Raw genomic sequence first — 24,692 nt, forward strand, 5'->3', positions numbered from 1 at the left:
ATCTCAATTTATAATCGCAATATTATTTTATTGCGAATTATTTGTTTATTAACAAAGAGTCATGATTATCTCTGTTAGTTCGATAAGATTCTAACAGATGACGGTATAAGGTAATTCGTTGACTTAAAGACGTGTGTATCAGACCGATTGTAAACCACAGTAACGCGTGGCGGAGCACCCCTAATATAGTATATATTAATATACTATTAATATATTCTTATATTAATTTAATTAACGTAACATAATTAAAATAACATTCAATAAAATGCGTGTAACTCTCAAATTAATTAGAAAATAAAATAAAAAAAATTTCTTTTCCTTTTCACTTTTAATTTTCTATCGTACACCATCGTCAATCTTATTTCAAAATGTTATGGATGAAGACATTGACGTAATATATACATATATATATAAAAGAGAGAGAAAAAAATAAGAAAATCGATGAACGTTAAGTGTCGTAGCATTTTTCTTTCAACGATCATCGTGATACGAGGTAACAGTGTCCTTTACGAAAGTCATCTCCGGAAATCGGCCTCCACCATTCCTCCATACTTTTACCCTTTATCCTTATATACGAGCCCTGAACTCAACCATGGCAATTGGGAAAAGGGTATTTGAAAAGAAAGAAAACTCGTTGATCGAGATGCGACAGAATGATATAAATCGAAAGTCCATGATAGAAAAGAAAACATCAGATAAAGATAGAAATACTGACAGATCAAATTAGAGTAAGAAAGAAAGAAAGAAAGAAATATAGTGAAAAAGAAAAAGAAAGAATGTGTGTGTATGGGGGTGAGAAAATGTGTGGAAATAAGAGAATCAAGAAAAAGAGAGAAAGTTGATTGTAAGTAAGAGTAAAAGAGTGAGAGTTGTGTGAGAATGAAAAAGTGAGAAAATTTGTGTATATGTGTGTTAAAGAAAAAGAGAGAAATATACACATACATATGTATATGTATATCTATACAGATACATTTCAAACCTTTTTTCATTTCCTTTTCCGATGCGTATAAACAGTTTGTTTCCTGCTATCGTTCTCGTAAAGTAAACTACGTGTCTCCGGTCTTTTCCAATATTCGTCGAAACGAAAGAATAAGAAAAAGAGAGGGCTGGAGAGTAGGGATGCTATATACAACGATCTACGATTTTGCAAAAGTCGTCATTCTTTTCTTTCTGTTTCTTTATCTCTTTTTTTTTTTCTTGTATATGTTGTTTTCGTAGGAAACGGTACAGGATACGAGAGTAGTGCCACTATACTTCTCTACAATTGTATTCCAAGGAAAAGATATATCCATACATTATTTATTTCTTTTTTATTTTGTTTTTTTTTTTTTATGTATATATAACAAACAAATGTGTATAAAACATAGCTTAGAAATTATAAATTCTCATTTGAATTAAATATTATATATTTATATGAAAGTTATTATCTGTGCATGCGCACGTGTGTGTAAGTGATATTAAATAGAAATTTAATGAAAAAAAAAAAAATGTAACGAAATGTTGATGGTAAAATGAGTTAAATTGATATCCTTTGTCATATTAAAAAAATTTTAAATGAAACAAAAAATTTATAAGTTATTTAATAAAACGAGAATATATATATATATATGAAAAAAGAAATGAGGATGAATTTTAACGAACGAATTTGTTGGAAAGATTCGTAAAATTAATTCGTTTGTGGATTGTTCCCTTTTTTGTTCGAAAACGTAACGGGTATGTATCTGTGTGAACTATAGGAATGAATAGTCGAGCATTTATTGGCAATTGGTACGATTTAAAAGGACTTTTTTGTTTCATCCGAATCATCGATTTACTCGTGACACGAATAACAGGTATTGCTATTTTTCGAAATAACGAAAATGTTTTTAACGTTAGTGCAGATTTTACAAATTAAATAAATAATTTTTTCAGTTTAATCGATATTCGCGTCAAAATTATCATACAAAGTATAAAAACTTATATAATATTTCAATATTTTCATTACGTATAACAACAAATATAATGTAAATTTTTCTTTTACATATTGTAATAATAATTATGTAATAATTAATCATATTTTTGTATTCGTCTAACTAACGAATATTATTAATAAAAAATATTTTATTATATATTTTTATTATATTTTATTTATTTTATTTATATATATATATATATATATATATATATATATATATATATATATATATATATATATATATAACTTTGTAAATTAATATAATTAAAATATAATATATCATAATTAAAAGTAATGATAAATTTAGGATATAAATTTTAAAGAAGAATTTTTAATGATACTCTAACGTTTAATTTCAAATGTTAATTATCGAATTTTCCCCTAATTAAGTTCATAATTACATATTACAGGTATAATTAAATGTAAAGATCGGTATGAAAAGTAAAAGAAAAAAAAGTAGAGATTATTAGCAAATCGGTAACTTTGATAAAATATTTCATATTTATAAGACTTAAATATCACATCTCTAAGTGAAAATTCTCGATTTAATAATTAATTTTAAAATACGTTTAAACAAATTATTGAACGTAATACTAGACAAGAGGTCAATCAACCCAAGTTCATAATCAGAGGTCAGTTACAAGTATTTCACCAATTGGCTTGACTATCTTCTTGTCTGTGGTGTGTCCCAGTTAGCTAACAAATTCCTTGACTGTGCTTCTGTATATCTCGTCTATGGCATTACATTCAACATGAAAAGGGGGCTTAATTAAAGTTCGATACTGTGACAAGCTTGAAATTGATTGGTAAGTCGATTGATAAGTCGATTGGTAAGTAGATTTACTTCAAAATGTAAACCTCTGATTAGTTGAGTAAGCAACCTCTTTCTCTCTCTCTCTCTCTCTCTCTCTCTCTCTCTCTCTTTCTCTGATATTCTTCTTACAATTTCTATAGTTTTCAAAGTAAGACGAAGTTCATGAAAATAATAAGTTGATTTTTAATAAAGATAAAAATTTGTCTTCAAATCTAAGTACCAATAATAAAGAAGAATTTATAGGAATTGTTACATAATATACATTTCTAACAAACTCTCTATAATAATAATCTTACAAAATGAAAATCCAATTTGACAGAGAATAAATGAATTTTTTGTTCAAATTCTATACAATTGAACATCATTATCATACACTGTGTGCAAATAGTAAAATTCACATGCATTTCTTATACATCTGTTCGTTTTATGTAAAAAAGTTTTAAACCTAACACAAAAATATTTTAAAACATCAAATTTTCTGCCTATAACAAATTGATACATCAAAATATATAAAAAAAAAAAAACTTAATAAATCTTTATTATCCAAATATAAAAATATAATACTAATATTTATAATTAAAAAAAAAAATTTATTAATATTTTCTATGCATAATATTAACAATCCATTTAATATTATTTATATAAAAAAGCAAAAAATTGTCGAATCAAATTTAATCGAAATATTTACTAATACAATATTTTTCTCTATAGCAATATTACATCAGATAATTTATACGATACAATTTATAAAGTTTAAAATAGATTTGATCTGTTTTAATCTAATCTAATTATCATAATCAAGAAATCAGACTTTGATGGGAAATAGAATGGCATGGAAGAAAGGCGTCAGGTGGAAAGATCGTAAGATAGTTTCGGTCGTCGTAATGAAAACTCGTGATCTCAGTACCGATTTCATTCTCCGATATCATCCCAACCCGTTACTGCTCGCGAACGAGCACGAATTTTAAATGGTCCATAAAGATGTGGCTGAGAATAAGAAAAGAGAATTGAGATACGAAACGTTTAAAGAAGAATTTTGAATAATATCCATCTTTACTTTTCCTTCAAGAAAATCAACGTTAAAGTATCACAGAAAAAAAAAATTGAACTAAAATAGTTTCTGAATAACAAAGACATCTATCTTTATATTAGGTGGTGCGGAAAGTCGTTTCGTTCGCGCAACCCTGACGCAATAATGGCATTAGTTGATGCAAACCAACAAATAATAACACATAAGATGAGATGAGAGGTTAAATTTATCAAATTCAACTATTAATGACCACCTGGAAGGTTTAAGTTTAACCTCGAAGCAAAAATTATCTTCATTTTTACAAAAGAAAAATGAAACGACTTTCCGAATCACCTAATATATAAAGATTTCGTGTCATATCATTGGTTTTCAATAAACTTCAAAATTCTTAAACCGATCTTAATGAAATTTTGTTTATTTTGTTTGATTTTTTCAATTTAGTACATAGAATAGTTTTTATCGCGATTATTTCTATTTTTCATTGCTAATTTAAGGATTTATTATTTGGAGGTTATCTAGGTCTTTAAGTACTGGAAATTTTCGATAGATGGCACTGTATCACAATTCAATTATTTCGATATATTCACGTCGTACGTTTTTTGTTTCAGATTTTCATATGACATAACTAACCTTACTTTTTATATTTTTTCGAGTATTATTATTTTATGTATTTAATTTTAATTATGGTATTATTTTGTTTGTGCTGTTATTTATATATTAAATATTACATATTATATATTATATATAATATATTTATTATTTATATAGGTTATGTTATCTAAGTCTTTAGGTTCTGTAAGTTTTTGATAGATGGTGCTGTATTGCAATTCAACAGTAAAATTCAAAGTAAAAAAAATACGAAAAATATAATAAGATTTTATTAAACCGACAACAACAAATAAAAAATTTAATTATAATACTAAGAAATATTTATTATAAACATAAAATAAACATTAATAATTATTAAAATATTTTTCTGGCATCACATTAAGATGAAACAATTTATTTGTTAGAAAATAAATACAATTTATGCATAAGAAAAGCTAAAGAAAAAACACACAAAGACAGGAATAAGGATAGAAAAAAAAGATAAAAAGATAAAAAGGGAGAGAAAGAGAGAGAGAGAGAGAGGAAATCTAGGAATTTCTGGATGCGGCTGTTCGCTGACTCGTTATTCAGTGCTCTTTTTTAGCCGGTAAATGGATGAAGGATGGAAAGCGGAAGGAAAACCAGGCCAGTTAAAGAGAGCATCAGAGAAAGAGAGAGACAGAACGTTTGAAACTACGGACGCGCAAAAGTGTAAGAGAGAGTGAGAGAGAGAGAGAGAGAGAGAAAGAGAAAGGTGTAGCCCCGTGTCTCGTACAGATTAGAGATATTTATGGTCCAGTAAATCAGATACTGTCTCCCTTCCTTCCTCGCCACCTCCTCTCACGACGTTTATTCATCAAAATAAGCCTTTCCTGGGTAAAGCTTTTGCCGATACAACGATGAACCTTGACAGATCAAAAAGGAATGTATTGGAAAAAGACAAAAAAGGAATTGAAAAAAAAACAAGCACTATACTAAAGTGCGTGTTAGCGTGAAAAAAGTAAAAAGAGATAGAAAGAGAGAAGGAGTAGGAGGAAAATGGGTGAGTTATCGAAGATAGTAACGTTTCTGACTCATGCATTACCATATTGACTATTCGAAAGTCATAGTATACTAGGTTATTGAATTCGTTTTGATATGTGCTGTCAAAAATACAAAGTGTCATTTAAAAAAATAAAGGTAGCTTTAAAACACATTAACATGTTCAATGCCAAGTTTTTTTTTTTTTATCTGACTTGTCTTTCAGGCCATTTAATTTTGCTTTAATACAATCAACCATTACATGTAATTATTAATTGTTGTAAATATAACAATTAAACAAACTTATGTGCTTTGTTCTATACTACATTTTGTATAATGCATCAATATTTTAATAGAAAAATATTCTTTTACAGATTTAAACATATATTTTCAGTGCATTAAATAAATATGTCAAATGGTATGTATACCACCGGTGGTACACATGACACGGAACGTGTTAATAAAAAAAAACAATCATTTTTTAAACATTTGTTTTATTACAATGTATAGCCAATTAAAAAGTGATCAAACTTTTATTTAAAGTATTTTTTTTTTGTCAGGTTATTGTAAGCTAATATGTACATATTTGAAAAATCGTGCAAAAAAAGTTATATGGAACATCCTATATAAAAGATATGTTATCGACTCCGAGAGATGGTAAAATGACACCTTTGATAGTATTGAATAACTGTAATAAGGTATTAATAGAGAAGCAACTCGAATTTATAGGAAGAAGAATAAAATGTCACAGATAAAAATGTCTTATCACTGTTGATAAGAAATATCTTATATAACAAGAAATAAAAATACCTTAAATGACGTAATAAATAATTTAAAAAAAAAAAAAAACACTAACAACTCTCAATTAATTACATTAAATCAATTAAAATCAATATTACTGATAATTATAAAAGATAATTAAATAAATATTACATGATAATAATTAATAATTTTTAATGATTATATTCAATGTTGTAGAATTTCTATTATATTTGTAAAACAAATATTTGGTCTTACAAATAAAGTTGACAATAAATAATCTTTTGTGTTGTGTCACAAGTTTTAGAGCAGAATCTATAAAAAGAAAACAAATAACGATACCGGTTATCATTGTTCTGATTAGTCTTGAGACCAATCAGAAAGCTAGTTTTACATGACAACACTGAAAATTGAAGAAGGGGAACCTATCTCATTAGTTAATCCCAAAATTATTTCTTGTATTCATTGTAGAAGTTATTTCTTTTGTGAAATCACGTATTTTCTCTTAAAATTTGATTTTCATACAATTTGTAAGTAATTTAAAATAATTTCTAGTTTTTCTTTTTATACAAATATCTATTGTGTTTTAATTTTTATCTGACCGATAGAAAATTTAACAATGAGTGAAAAGAAAAATCAAGTTGTGTTAAGTAAAATAAGTGCCAAACTTAATAAAGAAATATTAGAAAGTATACTTGTTGCGGAACATAATGCAAAAGATGTTAAAGTAATCGATTGGAATATTAGTGATGGAAGTGCTAAAGGTGATGGCTATTTAGGGATAGTTAACAAAGTCAAGGTTAATGGCATTGCTGATGGCAAACCTGTACAAACTGATATTGTGATAAAATCATTGCCTCCAAATTTAATAAGAAGAAAAATGTATCGATGTACGGAATTCTTTCATAATGAAATAACATTTTATACCAAGGTAATTTCATTTAATATTTTTTATACAAGTATTTTAATATTAATTATAGTAATTAATTTTTTGATAAGTATTATTTTGAAATTATTTAATAAATATTATTTGAAATATAATTTTTTCAGATTATACCGAAATTTGAAGAATTTCTCAAAAGCAAAAATCAAGCTCACATTTTAAATATTCCACGTCTTTTAAAATCATTGGCTGATGGTGAAAATGATTATTTGATATTAGAAAATGTTTGTAGTTTAGGATACAGTCCTATAACTCGTCAAGATTGTGTAGATATGGAACAATGTACTATCATATTAGAAGCATTTGCTATTTTCCATGGTATTTCGTTTGCATACAAAGATCAAAATAAAGAACAATTTAACGAGTGTGTATCTCATTTAGAAGAAACATATTTTAGACCTAAACATTGGAATTGGTATAAAGATTTTCACGTAAGTAAAATTATTTATGTTTAATCAAAACAATTCTATTTCAATTGTGATTTATTTTTTTTTTTTTTTTGTAGAAACGATTGGTTGATATAGCAACACATGCATTAGTTACTGAATATCCAAACAGTGATGCATTAAAACGTTTTAATTCTTACAAATTTGGTTCACTCCTTGAAATGTCTTATAAAATATGTGATCGTATGAATGCACCAACATCAGTTGTAAATCAAGGAGATCCATGGACTACAAATATTTTCGTACGTAACATCGAAGGAAATAAAAAACAAGCTTTGTTACTTGATTTTCAATTGGCACGTTGCGTTAGTCCAATTCTTGACCTATCACACTTTATTTATGCTTGTACAAACAAAACTCTTAGAGAACGATTTGACGATATGTTGAAAATTTATTATAATAAATTAAGTTATATAATTAATTTACTTGGATCAGATTCTAACAAATTGTATCCATGGGAAATGTTTATGAAAGAGGTAAATTATTTTCTGATTTAATTCTGACAACATCACACATATTTTTGTGTACAATTATAATAAATATTGTATTTTATTATTTCAGGTAAAAGAACATTTTTTCTTCGGAATTGTTTGTTCATTAGAAGCATTACCACTTGCTATGTTACCAGAATCGCAAGTACCTGACTTGGAAACATTAACAGATGAGAACGTAGAATTAAATTCAGATCATATCGAGTATTTAGATACACAGAGTAAAAGATTACGTTTAGCAGATGTAATTGTTCATGCTGTAGAAAATGGATTTTTATGAAATTGCAAAATGTATTAAAATCATTAGTTAATTTCAATGAAAATCTAATAAATCGATCAATTTTCAAATAATATATTCTTGATAGATCAAATATTAACAAATTAAATCAGTATCTTCATGTATGTAGATAATTTATGCATCTAATTTAATGCAATATTCCTACTGTAACATTTTTGACAATTTCTAAAAAAAGAAAACTTGAAATATTTAATTAGAAACATTCGAAGAACAAATTACCATAATACAAAATATAAAACATTCACACGTTGATATTACTTAATTCAAACTTTTGATTGATAGTATACATACATGATTGAACCTATAGTACAATGTATATCAAATCCTAGAAAAAATAAAAAAATAAAAGAAATAAGCTCGTATCGTTGATTATGAACGTTTGAAGATAACATCAATGGTAATACCATACAACGCGAAACATCGAGAAATGATAATAGTGATTGGATCCTACAATGGATGATGAGACCAACCCTCCAAAATAATAATATGTCGATACTTGTCCGAATTTCACTCTCTGTTGGGAATCGTTAATATGTATTTAAGTATACAGATACGAACAAATGACGATTAAATATGCATATTTACCCTATGCATTATTATTATTCGACTGAATATGCATTCCACAAATGGCCAACATTTCTCGTATAATATCCAAACAACCAACCTCAATGCACGTGGAAAACTATCTCATATACACTTTCTGTATATGTGTGTATGTGTGTCACTCTCACACTTACTCGATATTCTCATCCACACTAACCTATTCTCTCTTTCTCTCTCTCTCTCTTTTACTTGCATACACACATACTACTATCTTAAGCAAATATTATCTTTATTTCTTCAACACATTGACATTTTATCATTCAAACATCACTTATATCAATATTTTTATACAAAGATACTAATCTCAATCTCTCTATTTGTCTATTTGAATTGAACACAAATTTTTATTACGTATTAACTCACATATAATCTACCACACACTCATATGATAAATTTCTCATTTGGTTTTGAAAAAAAAATAAGCAAAAATATGAATTCCCTAGGTAAGTATGAGTCAAAAAAAGAAATCTAGGGAATCAGTTTACCTGATCGATATATATATATATAACTTTGTGTGTCGAGTCTTTGGAATAATATACGTCACATGAGAAAAGAAAAAAAAACTTTACGATAGGTGATAAAAAGGATAGAGGACTAATGCATTGCGGTTTGAATAAATATACTCGCCTCGGTGCTCACTTTGAAGGGGGGAAACGTTCACGGGCAATTGGCCGTAATGGAGCGAACGTAAAGGGAAGGGAAGAGAAGAAAAGGGAAGATAAACAAAGGGACAAGAAGGACCAAGGGAGATGCGAAATATATCGATGTACAAACGTCGTGTCGAAAATCGATGGTTATGTCGAGTACTTACTATATTACGAAATACGAAACCCAAAAGAAAAAAAAATAAATTTCTTCTTGGTTTTTTGGGGTTTTTTTTTTATACCAAAATCAATTTTATTCTTCATTATTTTCTTATTTTTTTAATTATTTAATAATATAATTTAATATATTATCATTCGAAATTGGAATGAACTCTACGAAATTTATGTTGAATTAATTTTTGTTTTTTTTTATAATAAATTTATATATTTACAACATATTTTTATTATAAATAATATGGAGTGATTGTTGGAATTTTAATAGGATATTTTTTATCACGATTATTTCTATTTTTTATTGTTAATTTAAGGATTTATTATTTGGAGGTTATCTAGGTCTTTAGGTACTAGAAGTTTTCGGTAGTTGGCGCTGTATTACAATTCAATTATTCCGATATATCATACGTTTTTCTAACCTTGTTTTTTTATATTTTTTCGAGTATTATTATTTTATGTATTCCATTGTAAGTGTGGTGTTATTTTGTGTGTTGTTATAATTTACTAAATAGTTTAAAATTATATTAAATAAACATTTTATAATAAAGCTACAGTAAATCGTGACCAAAGTACCCTAGTATAAATATAAATAAAACACTGCGTTAGAGACACGAAATGAAAAGAAAATTAAAAATCTTCCTAATGTAAATTCACAATTATTAATTTATACTAACAAATAATAAAATATATATGAAACGCGACTTATTTAAACAAAAGAAATCATAAATCGTACGCAAACTGAATAGCGCAATCTTCGATTGGACGTTTATAATGAGTGAAATCAAACAACTGGGAGAATAAATTCTTTTTTTTTTTTTTTTTTATTACAAAATAGATGGATCACTTAACGTTAACTACGCGGACAGGTAACCCACGTTGATGATGGACGAGGAACAACCACATTCTACTCGATCTCGTCAACTCGACTGTCGATGTCTCGAATGTCAATCCACGTGCATCCGCTTAGTTAAAGGACAAGTACCCGTTCGCGCTTATAATGGCCGACTCTGGTGCATGCTGCATTTGGCTTTATGGAATTACCTGTCGTAGGATTAAAAGGGTAGGTCATATAAATCCCCCATTGCATAATCAATGAACGTTCCTACCAACCTATCCTTTATTATATGCAACACTATAACTCAATCATTTAACTAACAAAATTTGAAAACCTTGAAATTTTACAAATAGATAAATGTATTTTAAACTTATCCACTTTATTAAATTTTTATCATTATTATTTAAGGTTATATAAAATGAACCCAGAGTTTAATTGTCTTCTTATTCTATTTTTGATACACACGTGTCCCGCCATGTGTTGAAACACCCATATTTGGTTATGAAAGGAATAAATAATGTCGTTGATACTGCAGTGAATTAAACAAGAAAGTTTTAAATACAAATTCAAATTTTAATCTTTTGTTAATAAATAACATATAATAATTAACAAAAAAGATGAGTATAAGATTTCTTAAAGTGATAAGCGTAACTGTAGTAACAGCGAGTGATAATGGTACGGTAGGATGATTATGGTTGTGATAGTCAAATAATAAATAATACGAGTGGTGGAATATGTTGCATTTCTCGCGATTATCTTGTTTATGGTCCAACAACAACAACCCTGACAAGAAAGCGTAGGATGCATATTGGCAATGCCCTATCTCTCTCTCTCTCTTTCTTCCTTCCAGTTTGCTCATTCATTTTACAGAGTTGGAAATGTCTGTAGATGTTAGTGCCGGTTTTCGCGAGTAAGTTCATGCCCGCAACGATGCACATAAGGGCACGTAGCGCAATTACACCAGTTCCTCTCATAGGGAATCGCATCACGTCAACCGGTGGATGCCGCTTGCACGAACACTATACGTGATTTGTAGCCATAATTTTGTAGACATTCATAGGTCAGCAAAGCAAGTGAACGAGCATTCTCTACCTATACACATCTACCTATACCAACTTCTACATTTCTATGTACATATACTACTATATATATATATAAGGTAAGTAAAAACGAAAATACCAACGAATAAACGGCATAGTAACTGGTGCAAACCAAGGAACCTTCCAATTCAAACGATTCCTCCAGGTAAAATCGAAAATCGAAGAAATATCGAACGTGCACGAAATAAAAGAGAGAAATGAAATTTATATTTGTCAAAGGATAATTTTATCAATGAAACAGTAAAACGTGAAGACATTTTCGAATTGATAAATTTCACTTATTTATTTTATTTATAAATCAACGTCAATTTAAACGTTAGAATTATTGTATAAATAGTTTAATATGTTTTATGTAATAATACAAAAAGATTAAAGAGAGAAAGAAAAAGTAATTATCTTTAAAAGTTAGGTAATTCTTTGGTCTCAAAGTCTCATTACTAGCTTGAAAACTTCTTAACCCTTTGACTCCCTTTCATCCTCGTTCAACGCTTGATCCAGCAACAACCCTCTTCTCTTCCAAGATTTTCATGCAAATTCGACAAGTTGAAGCTGGTATTATTACGAAAGAGAGAGTAAGAGAGAGAGAAAGAGAGAGAGAGAGAGAGAGAGAAGACTAAATTCTCTGACCTTGCCTACTTCAAAGCATTTCCCGATACGATTACAACAACGAAAACGATGACGAAGTGGGAGAACAAGAACCAGGATGAAGGAGTTCGTAAATCAACGACGAAATATTCGTCGATTCACATGCAAACTGGCGCTCGTTAATCCAACAAACACGATCCAATTCCCCCAAATCCCTGATTTTAATCGGATTCTCACAGTGAATATTCGCGATCAAGTAACTATACGTTCCGGTAGTATAGTTTTGCATAACATTAATTGCCATAGATATCTACCTAACCTTAAAATCCTCCTTCTTCTTCATTTATTTTTTTTTTCTTAACCTTATACAAATCTTCCAAAGTTTAAACACTAGTAACACAAAATATTAAATACATGTGTATTTAATATTAACACTTTGTTGGCCGTGTTCAATATTTTTTTAAGAATTTATCTTATGTCACCGGCTATTACTTCGTAATTGAATTGAAAAGTAAAACAATATAAATGATTTTTAATAAATTTTAATTATTATTAGACTTTAATTATTTCTTCTTCGTATAATAAACAATATAACAATAGTACACAAAAATCTGTTATTATTGTAATATTTATTTTCGTTGCGTTTTCATTTTAAATAGTGTGATGCAAAAAAAAGCGCATCACGTGTTAACTCGTTACCGGTCAGCAACGTTCGGCCACAGAAACACGAGTTAACTCGTGATTAAATGTCTTTTTATTATTAAATGCACATGTATTCAATAATTTTCAATATTTTGTGCTACTAAGGAAGTTTTCAAAATGACAAGGGGAAAGGGAGAAACTAAAGAACTTCTTCAATCGAGTATAAATACCTTAGGATAAGAAAAATTGTTTCTTTTACTTTTGAAAAATAAAAACGCTACGATCGAAAGCAATTTCTTTTTACTAAAACTTTTAACGATCGAAAGAAAGAAAAAGATAAGTAAACCGTTAAAAAGCAAATAGCGTTTTTTCCAAAGCGAAGAATAATCGATCGAACGGAAGTATGAATATTCTTTCAAGAAAAGAAAACTCGTTCCATTCTTGAGGATAAAAAGAAGAAAGAAAGAAAGAAAGAAAGAAGTAATGAAAGAGTGAAAAAAGAAAGATGACAATAATATCAAAAGTATAGAGAAAAATAGAAAGAAGACGAATTGGGGTAAGGGGGGGAGGGTAGAGAGGTAATAATGAGTACAATGATTGCTCGATGATAGTCGATTAAGTAAAGACGATTTTGCTATGGTGACTTGACTCGAGAAATTAGTCGGATGGAAAGTAAATGAGAAAGAGAAGGATAAGCAAAAGAAAAAATACTTAGAAATAAAAGAATAAGAACAAGAAAAGGGAAAAAAACGTTTAGCCTTGAACGTATTTATACGAAGATCGAGCTTTTTCTTATAAACGGACTGATTTTCTACGGGTTAAAGTGAAACTCCGGTTGTTAGACGATGTGAGAGTTAAGGGATATAAAGTGAAATGTAAGTACTGGGTAGGGTTGTTGGACATTACATTAAATAAGATACCTTTTTGTATCTTTTACTAACAAGTACAAAACACTCGAATGGTTTGACGTTCTAACTTACAACTACTATTACTATTGGAAGTATTAAACTAGCTAGGTAAGTAACTAGGTAGATAAGTAGGTAGGTAGGTATTAACCAAGTACGGTTCGGAAACGATTTCACCGTTTATCGTTGGATTTCTAATTACATCGTCGATACTACTCGTCGAGGTTGTGCCGATAGTAGTAGTACTGGTACTAAGCATGGTCCCAAAGGGACAGGAAACTCGATTTGCTCTTGAAAGCTTCGAGAGCACGTCGAAACGTCGTGGGTTTGTGATATTGGTGAAGGTACCGATGCTAGTAATGATGGTACTACTACTATTGCTACTCCTGTTGCTGCTGCTCCTGCTCCTGCTCCTGCTATGATGGTATTGGTAATAGTGAAAGTGGTGGTAGTATGGTGGTGATGGTAGTAGTAATACGTCGTGAACGATGTAAAACGATAAGTGGAAAGTAACGTGTACTTTCTATTCGATCGACTACCTTACCAACCAACCACCACCTGTCGCGTCTTTTCCACGCTAGAAGAAACTTTAAGGGAGGGGTAAGGGTTTCAGCGTGAAAAAAAAAACATTTTTCAGATTTTTTTTCTCAAATATGTATCGTAAAAATTAACGTTTTATTTCCGCCAATCGTTTCATTTTTTAATAATATAATTTATATAAAATTTTTAATAACTATCGATAGTTATCTATAGTTTAATTACTTCGACATATTGATAGTTCGATAATCGATATATCGAAGTTCAATAACCGATATATCGAAGTTCGATAATCGATATATCGAAGATCGATATATCGAAGTTCGATATATATCGATAGTTCGATAATCGATATATCGAAGTTCAATAATCGATATATCGAAGTTCGATATATATCGATAGTTCGATAATCGATATATCAAAGATCGATATATCGAAGTTCGATAATCGATATATCGAAGATCGATATATCGATAGTTCGATAATCGATATATCGAAGTTCGATATATATCGATAGTTCGATAATCGATATATCGAAGTTCGATATATCGATAGTTCAATAATCGATATATCGAAGATCGATATATATCGATAGTTCGATAATCGATATATCGAAGGTCGATATATATCGATAGTTCGATAATCGATATATCGAAGTTCGATATATATCGATAGTTCGATAATCGATATATCGAAGTTCGATATATCGATAGTTCAATAATCGATATATCGAAGATCGATATATATCAATAGTTCGATAATCGATATATCGAAGTTCGATATATATCGATAGTTCGATAATCGATATATCGAAGTTCGATATATATCGATAGTTCGATAATCGATATATCGAAGTTCGATATATATCGATAGTTCGATAATCGATATATCGAAGTTCGATATATATCGATAGTTCGATAATCGATATATCGAAGTTCGATATATCGATAGTTCAATAATCGATATATCGAAGATCGATATATATCGATAGTTCGATAATCGATATATCGAAGATCGATATATATCGATAGTTCGATAATCGATATATCGAAGATCGATATATATCGATAGTTCGATAATCGATATATCGAAGTTCGATATATCGATAGTTCAATAATCGATATATCGAAGATCGATATATATCGATAGTTCGATAATCGATATATCGAAGGTCGATATATATCGATAGTTCGATAATCGATATATCGAAGTTCGATATATATCGATAGTTCGATAATCGATATATCGAAGTTCGATATATCGATAGTTCAATAATCGATATATCGAAGATCGATATATATCAATAGTTCGATAATCGATATATCGAAGTTCGATATATCTCGATAGTTCGATAATCGATATATCGAAGTTCGATATATATCGATAGTTCGATAATCGATATATCGAAGTTCGATATATATCGATAGTTCGATAATCGATATATCGAAGTTCGATATATATCGATAGTTCGATAATCGATATATCGAAGTTCGATATATCGATAGTTCAATAATCGATATATCGAAGATCGATATATATCGATAGTTCGATAATCGATATATCGAAGATCGATATATATCGATAGTTCGATAATCGATATATCGAAGATCGATATATATCGATAGTTCGATAATCGATATATCGAAGTTCGATATATCGATAGTTCAATAATCGATATAACGAAGTTCGATATATCGATAGTTCAATAATCGATATATCGAAGATCGATATATATCAATAGTTCGATAATCGATATATCGAAGTTCGATATATATCGATAGTTCGATAATCGATATATCGAAGTTCGATATATATCGATAGTTCGATAATCGATATATCGAAGTTCGATATATATCGATAGTTCGATAATCGATATATCGAAGCTCGATATATCGATAGTTCAATAATCGATATATCGAAGATCGATATATATCGATAGTTCGATAATCGATATATCGAAGATCGATATATCGATAGTTCAATAATCGATATATCGAAGATCGATATATATCGATAGTTCGATAATCGATATATCGAAGTTCGATATATATCGATAGTTCGATAATCGATATATCGAAGTTCGATATATATCGATAGTTAGATAATCGATATATCGAAGTTCGATATATATCGATAGTTCGATAATCGATATATCGAAGTTCGATAATCGATATATCGAAGCTCGATATATCGATAGTTCAATAATCGATATATCGAAGATCGATATATATCGATAGTTCGATAATCGATATTTCGAAGTTCGATAATCGATATTTCGAAGTTCGATAATCGATATATCGAAGTTTGATATATATTAATAAATCGATAGTTCGATATATCGATTTTTCGATAGATGGATATGTAAAAATTGAATTTTTCTAGTCTGTTGACACTCAACAAGGTTCGGTTAACACGTTGGTGAAATTTTTCTATCCCCTTTCTATTATTTATATATATTCTATATTCTATATATATATAACCCCTATACTTTTCTTTTCCCATAAAACATGCTAACCTAAGTGATTTAAAATGATGTGTGTAAGTAATACTTAAGCAGATCGAAATTTCATTCTCCATCATCTTTCTCCTCCATTTGTAACTCATGTAATACTTTTTTTTTCATTTTATTTTATTTTATTTCATTTCAATCATTCTGTTCTATATATTACATTTATCTATATCAAATGAAAAACGTAATACTTAAAATAACCTACACATACTAATTTTACACATCCGTGTAAATTTTTACAATTATTTATCAATTATTTGCACATTAATTTAAACAACATTAACTATAATGATAAGTCGGTATTTAAAAAAAAAAAAATGTGAAGTTAATAAAATTTCAAGATGTCGATAAAAGTAAGTTGGCATCTATTTTCAAGGCCAATAAAAAGTTTACTATCTCAAAGGGTGACCCTTACCCTTTATTCCAAGGACATAACGACGTCAGAGTTTCGCACGATTCGAGTCTTCTCTTCTGACTCTTTCTATCTTATGCTCGATAAAACAAACTTCATTCACTTTTGTGCATTCCCTTTTTGTTCTTAACCGGATCCTTCATCTTTCTCTCTCTCTCTCTCTCTTTCTCTTTCGTATAATGGTTGACAAGTCAACGACGATACGTATCCAAAGAATGTCATAAACTTTACGGTCACGACGTTATTTTCCGGACCTAAGGAAGACCAAAGTCAGTAAATCGTTTTGTCTTAGTAGAGTACCACTGGCTACTCATTGTCAGTTTCAAAGGTTTCTACCTGAAACGTCTTTTGTTTCATTTAACCACTTATATCATTTTATCACAACCACCATCATACACTTAAAAGTTATTTTTAAATTTAACAAGTTTAATTAAAAATTAATAAATACGTTTTAATCCTATTATAACTAATTTTGTTTTCGTTATTTTTTTCAAAACAACCCTTAATTAATTTTTCTATATTGCAATATTAATTACAAAATTAATGTTATAATTAATAAATTAAATAAAAACATAAATAATTGATCTATTTTGAAGAAAAATACAATAATTATAATGGAAATAACTAATAAAATAATTAATTAATTAATTTTTATTTTAACTTAAATATAAAAGTTCGATAAAGTTCGAATGAAAATGAAATAATTGTCGTATTAAATAAAAATGACGTAAAAGATAAAAGATGATTTATTTAAGAAGGAAAATATATTATTATATATATATAAAAGACGATCTGTAAAAACGAAAAAACGAAAAATGCTATTAAGCTGAGAAGATTACAAAAGTTAAAGGAAGACTTACCCTCCGCGTAAACGCAACTCTATTGTAAAACCCAATTTTCACATTTTACTTATTCTGCTTGAGGATCTCTTACAAAACTAGTACTACCACTACCACCACTTTTATTACACCTATAAATAAGTGGATTCTCTTGGAGAAATCCAGTATCTCTAACCATGTTCCATAGAATTTTTATTTCTCTTAAACGATTTTCTCTTGTGAAATATAAACTTTCCAACGTGCAAAAGGGATTTACAATACATACACAAGCTTGAATATTAGCTTTCTTTTGGTCAGAAACATTTGACTATAAATCCGAAAGTCCTTACACTGAGATACGAATAACCAAGCGGTTAGAATAATTCAAGAAAAATAAATCATTTATGTTTAACTAAAAAGTCATAACATTTATATTAATTTATTCATTAAACAAATTTTTTAATAGAAAAAAAATACTTTTTCACATGCTACTACACACATTTATTTATGAAATAATTCCTAATAAATTCGACAAAATAATTTTCTAAATAAAATGTAATCTCACTAAAAGGTTATACAAAATATAATATCATTTAAAAACTTTTATCTTTATGTATACACAAATGAATTCAGAATTAAAGATAATCAAAAAAATGATCAAATAAAACTATTGAAAGAAAAAAAAAAAAGGACAACGTATAGCAAAGTGGCGATTAACATGGCAGAAACACTTCCTTTTTTTGTCTGATAGCAATTGCTACAGCTTCCCAATCTACAATCTGAAAATACAACGAGGAAAAGAAATAAGGGTTAGGAAAAGGAAAGGAAAGAAAGACAAAAAGAGAGAGAGAGAAAAATAGAAAATTTCGATCGTCGATAAGAGCAACACACACACATACACATACATTGGTACGAGTTTCTCATTGACCCAAATTCTTTTTCGAATGCCATGGAACAGCAGAAGCTGCAGCAGCAGAAGCAGAAGCATCAGCACTCACTAACTCAGACTTTTGTCCCGAAGCTCACATGTTGTTGTGTACAACTAATATATAAATTCCAATAGGTAAGTATTCAAACGTTGTACTCGTTGCGCCGTTTGCAAAAATGCGCACACAAAGATCATAGGAATTTTCGTTTGGCATTGAAACGTGGCGTGTTTTACGGTTCAATACGATACCAAGGATGGAATTTTAAACCGGAAAGAAAAAAAAATGCGAGATAATAATGACGAGAGATATATAAAACCGAAAACACCCATATGTGTACACATATATATATATATATATATATATATATATATATATATATACTTTTTTATATTGTTCACTATTTCGGAAATTAATCGAAAAACGTTTATTGAAGTTTCAACGATTTGCTTAACATTATATCCAACATTATCAACATTCTTGTCGATTGTAGTTATTTACGATAAATTTCATTTTTTATAAACACAATGACGTCCGGTGGCTCCACGTTGGTACCATGCGAAAACTTTTGAATAAGTGCTGATGGCTTCACGTTTGGTGCCATTCGGAAATTATCAAGCAAGTGCAATATATATATATATAATAATATATAATAATATAATATAAAAATCTTCAAATTAAATTCTTCAAATTTTATCGTACATCCAAAACATTTATCTAATTCTCGTGTACAAATTTCTGTCTTTCTCTCTTTCGTCGAATCAATCTAATTGCAATTAATCATTGAGCTATTCATCGATCCCTTCGTTTTTCTATTTTAGCAACTAAAGTAAAAAAAAGAAAATAAAAATATTAAAAAAGGGAGAAAGAAAGAAATAAGTTGAAGAGTATTAAGACGATAGGAGGAGAGAGAGAGAGAGAGGGAGAGAGCTACAACACAGTAACAGTGTCAACGTCCGTAGAAAACTTCAAAAGCAACTTGAAACTACTCCGCGTTCGGCTAAAGGGGGTTGATTAAAGTTTTTAATTAAGTGCATTAATGATTTATCAGATAACACCAAACGGCACGGCCGGCTTCTAATTCCTTCCTCGACGTAAAAATTGCTCGCTCGACGATTTATCTAATTACTTGTAATTAGCAGGAGCTGTTCCTATCTCACCACCCCCCTTCCCACCTCACAGCCTCTTCCACACTCCTCCTGCTACTTCTTCTTCCTTTTCCTCTCAACGTATACTTTTGCAGAGAAGGCGTCGATAAAATTAACTTCCTGGTTGATCTTCAAGAGAAATTAGAGTCAGTGAGTAAGAAAGAGAAAGAGAGAGAGAGATAGTAACTACGAAATTGTTCCCTTTGACTATACCAAAACTCTCTAAAATATAAATTATAAAGTACTTATTATACCTTACGTAATAATCTTATTTGTGAGATAATACGAAAACGTAAAATTAGGAAAACACCTTAAAACAAGCTACCTTTGTAATTGCTATGTAAATTTTTGAAATACTATACCCTTTGATAACAGATAAATACTCAAAAGAAAACAAAAAAATAATACAACTATGATGGTACTCCTTATCACAAACAATTAACAAAAAGTTCAATAATTGAATACAGAAATTAGATATATATAATTTTTATATATAATATATAAAATATATAAATACATATATATAATTGTATATAATAATATATTTTAATATATATTTTATTATATATTTATTATATTATATTATAAAACACATAGCTGTGTAGGATGAAATTAGATAAATATAATTTCTATATATAAAAGATGAGATATTTTATATATTTAAATACAATTTAGTTCTTAAAATAATAATTATAAATTTAAAAAAAAGAAAGAATTATCATGTTCACGATTTGCCTTTTAAGAGGAGTAATCGTTGTGTAGAATGATTAAACGAACGATCTCTTTTCAATATTGTCGAATTGATTGCACTCATGCAAAGTAAAAGGAAGAAAAATTAGATCGTTGGTACTACTACCACTACTACTACTATTACTACTACTACTATTACTTTTTTTTTCTTATTTTCATCTCAACTGAAGGCTCAACACACTCGCTCTTATTCTATCCCTTTCCTTGGCAGAAAAGGCGTTAAGATGGAAGGAAAAATCGAACTACGTCGAGAAAGTAAAAAAGCATTTTTCCGTAAGACGAACGGAAGAATAGAGGTCAACGCAGGAGGCAATATCGAAGCTTGGCATTGCCTTTTCATCGAGATGAGATCTTCGTCTTGCAAGCTTCCCAGACTTTTCTCTCTCTCTCTCTCTCTCTCTCTCTCCCTCTTACTCTCTTATTCGTTTCTCACTCTTTAGAATAAACCTTTCCCTTCCTTTTCTATCTCTTTGTCCTTCATTTATTGCATCTACAGCTTACGTCTTGAGCATACCGATTCTATAAACGTATATTCAACATCTATTTCCGATGTTATTAAATTCTTTCATCCTACGTATGTGGATATTCTCACTTGAGAATGTATATAATTTGGTTGAAATATTTCAAATAAGTTTTCTCAAATAACTCGATTCTTATTGACGATAGAAATAACACAAATGTGTGTCAGAAATAAAAAAAAAACCATGCGTGCATATCACACAAGTTAGAAGTAAAAATCTTCAAATAAACAAGTTTCGAGAATAATTTATCATGTAATATTATCATAATATTATTTGTACTTTTGATTTGTAATTATTTATTTAATTATAAAAATGCGCGCCTGTTCGTATGCAACCTTCCAGACACACTTTGAAAATGTTGCCTACGAGTGCCATCTACTAGGACGGAATTTTTTTGCAATCAAAACTGTTTATACACGTATGTATGATGGGTTGTGTATCTTTCGGGTAGAAAAAAATTCCGTCCTGACAGATGACGCTCGCAAACAACATTTTCAAAGTGTGTCTGGAGGGTTGCATTTATACAAGAGCGCACTTTTATAATAATTACAAAGAAAGTAAATAATAAAATATAATGTTTGCAAATCAATTATTTTTATAAATAATGATAAAAATTGAACTCTAATATTGTAATTAATTTATGCATATTTTTAGAATAATATTTAGTATTTTATATGAAATTAAGGCCGTTTCCTTTCCCCACTACATCCCGATCTCGTCTATCCTTCTACAACACCGCGTTTCATTTTTTTAAATCACACCCGTTCTAAAGGAGCTTTCATTTGAAAAATATTTTTAAATTGATCTTTAAAAGAATAATACATAATCCAATCTCTCGTTACGTATTATATTACATCAAAATATAAACATAAACATACAAAAAAATAAATATATATCATTAATATAATATTAAATCCGTTTTCGTATAAATTCACGTTAATGAATGATACTCCAAACGCTATTATATTTTTTATCCTCTCTATCTCATTCTTATTCTCTTTCATTCATCTATCTTTTGCTTATCTTTCATATATTTTCAGCTCATATTTCAACGTTACCTGTTTCATTTTCGTCTATGAAAATATAGGACGTGATTAACAATTAGTTGTAACAAGCTGTGACAAGCTTGCTCATACATATCTCATGAAACTCATATTCTTCCTATATATATATATATATATAGAATATATGGGATGGTATATATGAGATATAGAAAATGTTTAAGTCATCCATTGTCCTTTCGAATGAGGCTGCTTTGTCTTTAAACGGATATTCGTTAGCTATTCTTGTTTAACGAGCCATATATTATAATAATACATATAGATTATTATAATAATTTCTCATTTCCTAAACGATGAAATGTTAACATACGAACGAAGGAATAAAGTGAAAGGTAAAAGTCAAAATTAAATAAGCTATCACACATAGAAACTCAAATTCGACTGTAGGCGAGGAGGTTGAGGGATGATCATCTTCATCTCATTTTTTCATTTCTCATTTCACATAATCGTAGGTTTTTAACGACAACGATTTCCCGTAATGAAAGTTTTCGTTTAGCTAGCTGAAACTTAACTGAGGTGTAGTGGGTAAGTAATTAGAACAGACGGTTAATTAGATGGTTAATGAGAAAGACGATCACAAGGGCCAATATGAAGAAAATTATACGATAGTTTGCATCCAAGTATCTATGGGAAAATATTCTTTTTATTCTTGATCATTTAGTGAAGATATAAAATTGAAAAGAAGAAGAATTAGAAGAAAATGAAGATGAAGATGACGATAAGAAGGATGAAGGATTTTAACTAGAAATAAATTAATGACACTGTTCAAATGTTGAATGGTGTCACGTTAAACATAGTGACAATGACACTACTTGAGAAAATGATGAATAATCTTAATTCAATTTCATCGAATATATCTTTCTATAGAAACGAATGAGAACTATAACGTGCTTTCGTAATTTAGATTTATGATAGCATATTGAAATGCTTTATAAAGTAATAGTGGTCTTCGAACTTTGTTAGATGATATCCTAGTAAGGTTTCGTGTTGACTTTTCTAAGGTTTCACGTACTGTTATTTAGATATGTTACATCGTATTTAATATCATGCGTTGTTATACGAAGAAATGTTACGTAAAATATTCTTACACTTATAAGGTTCATGAGAACCGATAAACATTTCATAGGCACCTGTTAATGTTTTAAAAAAATTCTTAACACTGTAAATTGTTATTATTTACAACTATATGCAAAATTACAATAACTTTTTATTCCAATTATGCACAAAACTATGACTAAATTTATAACCATTTATCTACGGTTTTATTTTTTGTTTATATAACTAAATTTATTATATCTTAATATAATATATATTACACACGCACACACACCCTATAAAATTTAATATTAATTAATTAAAATTTATTATATCGATAAATTTGAATAAAATAAATAAAAAGTGATAAAGAACACAAAATATATTATATATATATAAGTTAAAAATGATTGTAATAGTTAGAACGAAAATATTTTTGACAATTAGGAAGTAAAATGTTCATTCCATTGAAATAATAGAAAAACGTTGGATGTAATTATCTTCTCATCAGGTCAACGAGCAATTATCTATACCATACTTCCCGATTACCTTCATTTTATTACTTTCGCATACTTTTCATTTTCAAGTTGGTAGAAAATCATAGTAAAACCATCTACTATATCGTACAAATTCATAATCAAATAATTTCTCGTAAACTCATTACAAAACAAACATACCACCATAACACACACACACACACACACACAGTTATATACACATATATACTATAGATAATGTAAAAAAACGTAATGGCAAAAGAGAATTTCATATTAAATAACGAGTTCGCACAATCGTATTTCTCTAGTAATAACACGATTTAATGCGAACCGTTCTAATTTACTAATTGAAGCGAATACCAAGTCGTTAATTAAAAGAATCACGATTTAATATCTCAGTTTTCACGGAAACACCACCCGGTCCCAATACTACGAAAACACACTCAAACTTTTCCAAATCGAACTTATTAGAAACGTTATACGAAAGTCCCATAATATTCCTTTCCCCCCCCCCCCCATATCCCATCCCATTTTAAACACCATTCCACGATTAATTAAGCATTTAATTGCATCTTCGATCGGATCGATTACAGGACTCTTTGTTTTATTTTTATCCAAAAGCAATTTTTTCTTCTCCACTAAATTTA

The 24,692-nt window shown here is 28.9% G+C and overlaps 2 protein-coding genes across 9 annotated transcripts in view; one reads left to right on the forward strand and one right to left on the reverse strand.

The window, feature by feature from the left end:
- The window catches only part of LOC107066108 (defective proboscis extension response 14), a 243,895-nt gene that overhangs the window by 170,763 nt on the left and 48,440 nt on the right, over window positions 1-24,692 (reverse strand). The gene's annotated exons all lie outside the window — the stretch shown is intronic.
- LOC107066107 (uncharacterized) lies at window positions 6,453-8,398 on the forward strand. Its single transcript, XM_015320409.2, has 5 exons — window positions 6,453-6,695; window positions 6,774-7,096; window positions 7,216-7,539; window positions 7,614-8,030; window positions 8,116-8,398. Exons 2-5 carry the CDS (start codon window positions 6,785-6,787, stop codon window positions 8,323-8,325), a joined length of 1,263 nt encoding a protein of 420 aa, XP_015175895.2. The 5' UTR covers window positions 6,453-6,695; window positions 6,774-6,784; the 3' UTR covers window positions 8,326-8,398.

This window comes from Polistes dominula, unplaced genomic scaffold, assembly GCF_049000335.1.
Source record: "Polistes dominula isolate Pdom_NZ unplaced genomic scaffold, Pdom_raw_medaka contig_20, whole genome shotgun sequence".
Classification (NCBI taxonomy): domain Eukaryota; kingdom Metazoa; phylum Arthropoda; class Insecta; order Hymenoptera; family Vespidae; genus Polistes; species Polistes dominula.

What these genes read in the sequence shown, in the direction of transcription:
- LOC107066107 (XM_015320409.2), top strand. Translation starts at nt 6,785, where the DNA reads ATGAGTGAAAAGAAAAATCAAGTTGTGTTAAGTAAAATAAGTGCCAAA. An exon ending in AAATAACATTTTATACCAAG is followed by an intron (nt 7,097 to 7,215) that starts GTAATTTCATTT and finishes TAATTTTTTCAG; the next exon opens with ATTATACCGAAATTTGAAGA. An exon ending in ATTGGTATAAAGATTTTCAC is followed by an intron (nt 7,540 to 7,613) that starts GTAAGTAAAATT and finishes TTTTTTTTGTAG; the next exon opens with AAACGATTGGTTGATATAGC.